This window comes from Nicotiana tabacum, chromosome 12, assembly GCF_000715075.1.
Source record: "Nicotiana tabacum cultivar K326 chromosome 12, ASM71507v2, whole genome shotgun sequence".
NCBI lineage: Eukaryota > Viridiplantae > Streptophyta > Magnoliopsida > Solanales > Solanaceae > Nicotiana > Nicotiana tabacum.
The window spans coordinates 39818284-39827382 of record NC_134091.1 but is presented as its reverse complement, the minus strand read 5'-3'; the positions used below and the strand labels follow the sequence as shown (position 1 = coordinate 39827382).

The window sequence follows — 9099 nt, the reverse complement described above, 5'->3', positions numbered from 1 at the left end:
TACATTGACGAAATCCATCCATATATCTTTTTCAACTAAACGGTAACATTAAAAATGTTCAAGTATATCACAAACATCTTGGATAAGAAAGCTACATTTTTTACCCCTGCTTTAGGTACTGTTTTATTTGATTTAACATGGTCAAGACTAGTAATTAAAGTCATCTTCCCCTCCCACCCACCCCCACCACCCCATGACTATATCATGGGCCTTTACTTATGCTACCAACAACGCCTTAGAAAGTGCTGAGCGGTTACCTATAAAACTTGCTGCGGGAATAGCAGTTCAGTTTTGAGGTTTTAGCTTGTCTCGGAAATCTCCGGCTACCAGCCATAGAAGAGCTCCTTAGAGAATCAGGTTTTTACCACCTGATGACAAACAAATTTTGCGCCCCCAAGGCGGGGAAGGTTGGTGAGAGCTAAATAGAAAAGGATATCACCTGCATATTCATCTTCTAATCATGGGTGTTTGCTTGGATGCAAAGCCGTCACTCTTTCTAAAGCTGTATGAGAATATGGTAAGAGTAAAATAAAGATACTGTGGTTTCCATAAACAAAGCTAAAACCACGTTGACGCTATTTACAATTTGTGAATGTTAAACTTAGTTTGAAAACTTTACAAGCTTTTTCATCCAGGAGATTATTGTAGCTCAGAAGCATCCCTCCATCCTTGGATGTCTATGCAACACCAGAAAAAGAAAAGGAAAAAAGGAAGTAAAGTTATTTTATTATTACATCTGAAGAGGCAAAGAAGAAAATTTTCAGTGTAAAACAACAGGTATCTAAATGCTTTAGACATGCATAACTATGATGATGACTCGTGAGTCCAGCAGTTCTAATTTACTTAATACCCGTGATCAGTTCTAAACTTCCTACGGTGCCAAACAAAAAGGTCACCACTAAGATGTCTTGTATGGAAACAGCACCAAGCTAATATGAAGGACCAGAAAATTGAGTTGCAAGATTGTAAACTCAGAAATGAAGCCTGGATTAGGTTTTGCTAGTTTGGTATATATGTATTAGCAAATCACACAAGAAAGAAGACAATTCACAAATTTGTAGTCAGAATCAATCACTGATTAAGAATATATTTACCCCTAAATTTGAGAAAAATGAAAGAAACTCTATCAGGGTTTTAACTTGCACATTATGTGAATGTGGCAAAGTAGCTAAGTTTACCTTCATGAGCAATGGCTATAATTACAATGACGTAGCCATCCAAGAAGTGGCTCATTTCTTTGTTGCATCAATAAACATGGCCCGTGTCCAATGTTCAACGTCTTCAGTTTGTGATGGAGGAGGAGGAAAAGGAGGGTGCTCAATAAGATCCCAACCTTCAATTAAATTTTCATTCCTTCCTACATCAGATACTTCAGTGGCATAAATCAAACTAGCAGTAGAACTTGGAAGAGCATTGTCAAATGTATTTCTCTGCAAAGTTAAGAAAGAAGAGAAATCAAATGCAACAGCTTCATTGTAACTAATTACTTCCAAAATTTATTTACGAGAGAAAAACTAAAAAAGCATAGTTGTAACACATTATTAGGCCCAGTAGCAAAGAGTTTCATATAATTATGCACAGTTATAATAGTCACCAAAACATAAACCATCCACTAGTAAACAAAGCTGACACATCCTCTGAAATCCGCAGAAGCAATTCCAAAAGATTTTAAAGAGATTGTAGCTACAAGGTTTCTGGACTCTCTATTCTTTGCAGTTCTTACTAAATTATGTCCCCTAATAAATTTTTCTCATCAGGTTCTGAAAAATTATAAGAAAGCTTAATAAAACCAAGGCCTCTCAGTTGAAATCCAAGAGAGATTTATCTACCGTACATAAAACACTTCTTCAGCTAACTCAATTTGTTACAAATTAGTATACGTAAGCAAGAAAACTCCATAAAGATTTATAAGAATCGCCTAGGCGTATTTGAGTTATGCCAGATCCTGCTTATCATAGATATCTCTTCATTGCCGCATTACTGAGTTCGTTGCTCCCTAACATAAGGTCCTTTAATTTCTTTCAACAAACTACTGCATACATGTGAGAAAGCCAAAAAAAATGTAGACATCAATAGAAAAGGAGATGGGGTCAGCAAGAGTGGATAATGATGCATTTTACCCCTCACAAAAATTAGGCAATGGCATAATGCTCAACACAAACAAATATTAAATACAGAAAAGCTCAAGTCTTCTGCAGACATGAAACCAATACTAAAAACTATGCCTCTATACCAATACTGGCGCATGTTCACTCTATATATATTCATACAAATATTTTTAATGCCAATATATGTTATGCTGAACTGAATCCAAAGAAAGAAACTATACCAATACTGGCACATGTCCACTCTCCATCAAAGTGCTAGATGACCCGGCTGAATCTACATTCCAAACAGATTTGTTCAGTTGTTGGACTTGCTTGGATGCCCTACAAATTATAAAACCGAATCACTGAATACGGGCCACTGCTGGATAATCAGAGGTTTCAATGCCATGATAAGTAAATTTCTTTCATTATATAGTGCACAGATCTATAATTATGATACATAAATTAAGGAAATACGCACCTTGAACCAGACATTTTCAAAGAAAACACAGATCGAACTTCCTTTGAAGAAGAAAGTGTAGCCAACAATCTTGCAAATGTTTCGAAAGTAGAGGCTTCGGCAGGAACTTCTAAACATAATGTGTTGTAACAGTATGCAGTAATGCAGGCAACACTTTTCTTGAGAAGTGCTATGCCTTTCTGCAGATCCTTGTGTGATTCTATTGAGTGCAGGGAAGCAGAAGCATAGTTGAAACTACTACTACTAGAAGAATCCAACCGAGGTTTTCTATCAGATTCCATTGAGGTAACTCCAAAGTCACTTGAACTTCCAGAATTACTGCAACTTCTGTCGTACCATGAAGCTTCCCCGCCTGACGAGCAAAAGTTTTGGCGTGGAATAAAAAGTGGGTACTCGCCACTGCAATGCATGACTAACATCAGTAGGAAAGTTTTCATCTCTTTACGGCAGAAAAGGAACAATAAATTTCTACATTATAGTAAGAGAATACCTTCTAGATGACGGCCGGGCATCCCAGTAAGAATCTCGTTGCCATATTCGAGAACATGAACCCTAATGTAATGAACAAAGACACATGAGAAACTAAAAAAGATTGTTGTGCGTTCAAGATAAAACAAATATGTTATCCTAAGCCCATCTATGTACAGTGACTCTGGAAAAAAAGGCGACCTCACTCACTAAGGTCTGAAAGGCACCAGGAAATTACTTTTTGCTATTCCTCTGGCTCTGGCATAAAATAAATCGCAACATTTCTCTAATTAAAGATTTTTGTACTAAGACAGCTTTGACCAGTTCCATTAATGTACTCTCAAGCATTTGAGGCTAAACTATCAAAACAACGATAGAAGGCTGTTTGAGCATACCGCAAATCCTGAATTATGAAGTGCAGGAGCACATACGCAACGCACAACAAGGTTCAAAAGTTGCACCATATATCTGCTTTCAACCATCGAAAATAAAATCATTAGAATATATTATTATTGGCCAAAATGGCTATTCTACAAATAGACACGTAAAAAACGTTGGATAATTATATCAATCTACTCGGCATGTGGATCTGTATAAGCAGTGTTTCATTTCAATGACATACTACATAACTCAATTTGCTCTAGTAAATACTAGAATATTCTAAAATACACCAGATAAACGGTATCACTAGAAAAATGTAATGCACATGCATTTTCCATCTGGCTTTTGAAATGACTTTCTGTACACTTAAACCAGCAAGTAGCACTCTTGTTCATTTACTTGCAGATCACATAGTAACAAGCCCTTGGACCATAAGGGGATACAGTCAGTATTTCATCTTCCAGTAATCCTCTCCATAAAAGGATATCATCGGTTTTGCAATTTCTAGTTAATTTTTTGAGTTCTTGGGAAAGCCGTCTTCACTTCTTGTATAGCATAAAGCAACTTGAACCTTTACCAAAAGATCCTCAAATCCAGCCAAAAGACTTATCAACTATACTCCAATGCTTTGATAAAACCTTCCTGTAATTTTATTGGCGTGGCCCAGATAAACAACCCTCAACTCCAACCCAAAAAAAGCCCAAGTATACAAAGAAAATTTGAAAATATCACAGCATATTCAGAAGAACACCAAAACCTGAGAGTTTGAAAAAATAAATATATAGGAGCCTGACTGTAGCATCCAAAGCATAATTGCTAGCCTCATAGGGCTTATCAAAATTCCTTCCTACTTGAATGCAAAAACGCATAGGTGGCCAATAATCCACTTTGGTAGAAAAGCCATGGCACTCCAACTCATAGAGGCCAGAATTACTGGGCACTAATGTAAACATTGTTCAAAGAAAACTGCGCAAGATAATAATTGAGCAAAAAGAAAGGGAAACATCCAGATGAGATTATAAGAATAACAGAGCAAACTCATATTGTCACTTGAATAATGGCTCCGCAGATATCTACTCTTGAACGCCACACTCTATGTTCAGGAACTTAATGACTACACAGCTGGAAAAGTGAGTTATGTGATGAGCAAGCAAAAGAAATTACCCTAAAGAAGCACCCAGCTCATTAGATGGAACTGAATGAGGATCAAGTCCTCTTGGCAACCTTGCATTACAGATGCTATCATATTGGCCACTAGATGTGTCTTTTTTTTCTCCATCAACTATTACCTGCAACGCAAGATTTGTATGAAACACAAATGTGCTCCAAGTAGATAGTCAAACATATAACTATGAAGTTGAATTGTTGAAATAATCATCACGGGATTTGTGAGGTGCAATCCTCATTGAAGCCAATCGCAGGTTTCTTCCCAAAATTTCACTTCAAGTTCAAGAATATTAAGAGTTTGCTAATTTAAGAAAAAGAAGATGAAGAGCCTCACCAATTCAAAGGTAGTGATACACATATATAATAAGAAAAGCCTCTCGAAATGACTACCATATCAATATCCATCTTCCATAGTCTTTTTCAGGGACAAGATAATGTAATTCATTCCATTCTCTGTAGTTTGGATTGAGTAGTGTGTGCCACAATTATAAGCATATATAATTTCTCAAGACTTACACGACGTTGAGGGAATAACTTGCATATCTGTTTTACAACCACAGATTGTTTATGAAGAAGCTCAGAGGTAATTGCCATCTGTGGTTTCGAAAAAAGAGCATTAGTAACATGAAAATTTTGTAATAGGAGAGTTAGACAGAAGAATAATTCCTCACATGCCCAAGATTTTGAGTGCAGATGAGATTAGGATAAAACTTCTCAAGTTGTTCTGCACGATTTTTTTCCAACTGCAATTTGATTCAGTCATCAGTGGGCGGGTACATCCAACTATTCATACCAAAATGTGAAATATCAAAGAAAGACTCCAATATACCATGCTCGTCGCTGATCCTAGCAACTCATACTGAACTGTCAGATCATGAGACATCTTCTCGATTTTCGCCTTCCCTGTAAATACATGTATTAGTCTGCTCGCCAATAGGTTAAGATCTGCATCCAATTAAAATTGAACAGCTGCCATTAGTAATACAGGACCAAACACCTTGTGAAACTTGCTCTTTCTGTTGTCGAAGCTTTTCCTTTAATCTTGCCAATTTTTCATTCTGAAGCACCCTCCAACTAAGTTGATCATCGGCCTTACCCTGAAGATGACCGAAAGGTCCAAATCAAAATCATGAGATAAATAATGACCAGATGTCTCTTTTTCAGCTACAGGTATACCTTGTAACCAATTTTTTTTAACAAGTAATGGTAAGAATATACCTCATTACAGAATATAAGGGAACTTATATCAGTTTGGGATACTGAATATCTAAGATAGGTAGCATCAACTAGAAGGCAAATATAATGGTAGCTCATAACCCCTAAAGTAATCTGGAAATGGCCTATAGGCAGCAAGTCAAAGTACAATCATCCCGTCTAGCTTTCAGTTGGTTAACAAGACTTTGTTCGCATTTTTGTTAGAATATTATAGCAGCCCTGACATGCATCATACTACTCTCACTTTGCTTACTATATTCTTTTGTGCAAATTAAACGCCCAACTCTAATTAATTTTTCTATAAATGTCTATTCCATTCCAACACTAAATAAGTTTTATTTTAAAGAAAAATAGGAGTTCTCTAAAACTACGCTTTTTAAACTTCACATTTATATTTACATGGATGTACAAGTCCGAAACTAGGAAAAAAAGACTTTAAGAACACTGGATGGTGTGGAACTATCAACTACGACCCCTGTTAGAGCCTTCTATTTGACTAACATATTCTCTTTTAATCTTCCTTATACCTTCATTTCAAAGTTGGGACCTAATGTGTGTAACAATAACAGTTCCTTAAACCCAACAGATTCATATCGCTCATATGATCTTTTCATCGCCCCTAGACCTACATGAATGTCGAGTCTCTAATTTGCTCAAAAGCCCTCCAGACCATGGATTCCAAGAGATTACAAGAGAATATAGGTCTTTTGAGACATCTTCCCTCTATGTGATTTTATAATTTATTATATCTCGTCCTCTTCTCTTCACCTTCAATCATCATACTCTTGCACTATAAGATGGTACATATAGGTGTCTACATAGGCATGATTAAACTATCTCAAGCAATCTTATCTCATTTACTTTCTATTGGATATGACCATATCTCATCTTATCCATTCTTGTATGACCGCATTTACATCTTAACATTTGCATCTATACGACATTCATCTTGTGGATATGTTGAGCCTTACACGCCCAACATTCACTCCCACATAAATTAACAATCTTACAACTGTTCTACAGAACTTGTCTTTGATTTTGTTCATTGACTTCCTATTTTATAGCACTCCCATAACATTCCTCCATTTTAACCATCCTAAGTTAATCCTATGTATGAATTCTTCAACTACCATGCTGTTTTCCTTGATGTAATAAACAGTATGATTAGATTCTCGCTTGTGGTATGGATAACCTGATTCACAGAGAATTTCAAATGAACAAACTTAAACCTGCATTAGATCAAAAGGGAAGGCAACTTCTTGAACAAGGTAACAAAAGCATAAGTGACGTGTCAAAGTCCAAATTGAAACCATAACAAGAGAGAACTTCATCAGGGAGTAGGAAAACCTTAGCCAAGAGTACTTCACTTAATCGCCCATAGAGTGCATCCCTCCTGCCCTTCAGTGATTTTAACACAGTGCTGTACTCATTCAATCTGCCAAAAACACATCATCACTAGAATCAGAATCCTCTACAACCCACCCCCCAAAACCCCACCCACCCACTTCCTATTGCTTTTGTATTAGTATCCAATTGCTAATGGTAACTTTAAAATCAAGGACGGATTCAAGATGTGGAGGGCTCGGAAGCAGTGAATTTGATTCTTTTATACCAATTCCTAATGGATTTAAACACAAAAACATACATATACTCATATATACACACATTTATACACACACACACATACACATACATACACACACACACACACATAAAAGGCCTCAAACAGTGGCTTATGATGAAGCAACTGATTGTTATGTAGGTCTGCCCCTGTCCAAATACAGATATCCATCCACATCAATTGCATTGTACATGAAATTTCATCCACAGCCTCAACTGAATAAGTTATGAATAACAAAATAGCAGATTGTGAAATAATACTAGGAACTTCAATTTTTGGTTGTTTTTCTACTGTAGTTAAATATTTGAATTACCTGTAATTGACGCAAACAGGACAAATGGAAGGAAGATTTGAATTCTCACAAATACCACAGCAACTCGTTTTTCTCGTCATCTTCACTGTTTCCAATCCTAGTTTATCTACACACGATTTCCAGAAAACCAGTAACTACCAAAATTCAACAATTTGATACTTAAGTTTCAATATCAATTACTACAATTTTATATTGTGTCAAACAGAAAACGAACCAATAATTTAAGGAAAACTCACCGGGATTGTGGAAAATAAACTCATGAAAAAATCGAATAGCTGCAATAAATATTAATCAATTGTGAAGTGGATAAGAACAGGAGCTTAGTTTAGGGAATACAAATAGATGATTTTGGGGTCTCAAATAAGTCTTTGTCGCCGGAGCTCTGATCAGCTAAGGTTTTTAATTTTAAAATTAAAACTAGTGACCTGGTTCCTGGTATGGTAATAACTTTGAGTACAAGTATGAAATAAATTGACTAAGCGTTTTTGTTGTAAAACTCATTCATTTCACTAATTAATTTTTACAACGTCATTAGGATTTGGTTCACCTGGCAGTAAGTTTTGGCATAATTAATACAATGTTTGGATTTTGTTTGTGGCATTAAATTTACATTTATAATTTATGTACTTCCTCCAGTCCTTTTTAATAAGTTTCATGGTTACTAAAAAATAATTGATCTAAAATACTTTTCATTTTTAAAAAATCCAGATAAAAATATTATTTTTCATCTTTACCCTTACTCTAATAAATATTTAAAAATATTAATATGGTGAAAGGTGTGGTATTAAATTAAGATCAAAGAATAAATAATACTAGTAATTTAGTGAGATCCATAATAAATGTGAGAATACGAAGTGGTTGAGCAACATCCATAGGCTCTTGCTAGTATCCATGCCCACAAGATTCAATACACACTTGTTCCACCAAAAATTCTTAAAACCATAGATAAAATTCAACCAGATTTCATTTGGGGAACCACAAAGATGCATCTTCTTAGTTGGGATGTTATTACTAAAGGGGCCTAGGAATAAGAAAAGCAAGTAAAAAAATTGGCCTTGTTTAGAGATTACTAAACTATTCACTCCGTCCCTCCGTCTCATATTATGTGTCATGATTATTTTGTGTACGCCCTTTAAGAAAAAATAATTTTTAAATATTTTACCCTTATTAAATGTTTTCTCAATTTATGTGTTATCTCAATCAATAACATTTTTCATATTTTTACTAAATGTTAATGCAATTGATTTGCTTTATAGAATATACGAAGAGGCACCTAGGATAAAATTAACAAATCAGTAATGCAAACTCTTCCAACAGATAAATGGAATTCATCTTTCCTTCAAAAAAAATTCAAAAGTGATTTGAA

At 35.4% G+C, this 9099-nt stretch overlaps 1 protein-coding gene across 7 annotated transcripts; it reads right to left on the bottom strand.

Moving 5' to 3' along the window:
• On the bottom strand, positions 1–8186 carry LOC107784054 (uncharacterized). 7 transcript variants are annotated; one of them, XM_016605112.2, is made up of 15 exons: positions 7970–8185; positions 7734–7839; positions 7147–7234; positions 5582–5681; positions 5414–5487; positions 5256–5327; positions 5101–5178; positions 4582–4706; positions 3432–3504; positions 3059–3120; positions 2569–2967; positions 2330–2429; positions 1179–1430; positions 620–677; positions 1–502 (listed from the first exon to the last, which is right to left on the bottom strand). In XM_016605112.2, the coding sequence occupies exons 2-13, from the start codon at positions 7811–7813 to the stop codon at positions 1230–1232; spliced, it is 1452 nt and encodes a 483-aa protein (XP_016460598.2). In that variant the 5' UTR covers positions 7814–7839; positions 7970–8185; the 3' UTR covers positions 1–502; positions 620–677; positions 1179–1229. The 7 variants fall into 7 exon arrangements, with proteins under 7 accessions (XP_016460598.2, XP_075082472.1, XP_016460599.2 ...); XM_075226371.1 differs by having other exon boundaries at positions 1–368; XM_016605113.2 differs by lacking the exon at positions 620–677 and having other exon boundaries at positions 1–368.
• Positions 8187–9099: the final 913 nt, after the last annotated feature.

What these genes read in the sequence shown, in the direction of transcription:
- LOC107784054 (XM_016605111.2), bottom strand. Translation starts at nt 7,813, where the DNA reads ATGACGAGAAAAACGAGTTGCTGTGGTATTTGTGAGAATTCAAATCTT. An exon ending in CCTGTTTGCGTCAATTACAG is followed by an intron (nt 7,235 to 7,733) that starts GTAATTCAAATA and finishes TGTTTTTGGCAG; the next exon opens with ATTGAATGAGTACAGCACTG. An exon ending in GAAAGAGCAAGTTTCACAAG is followed by an intron (nt 5,488 to 5,581) that starts GTGTTTGGTCCT and finishes ATGTATTTACAG; the next exon opens with GGAAGGCGAAAATCGAGAAG.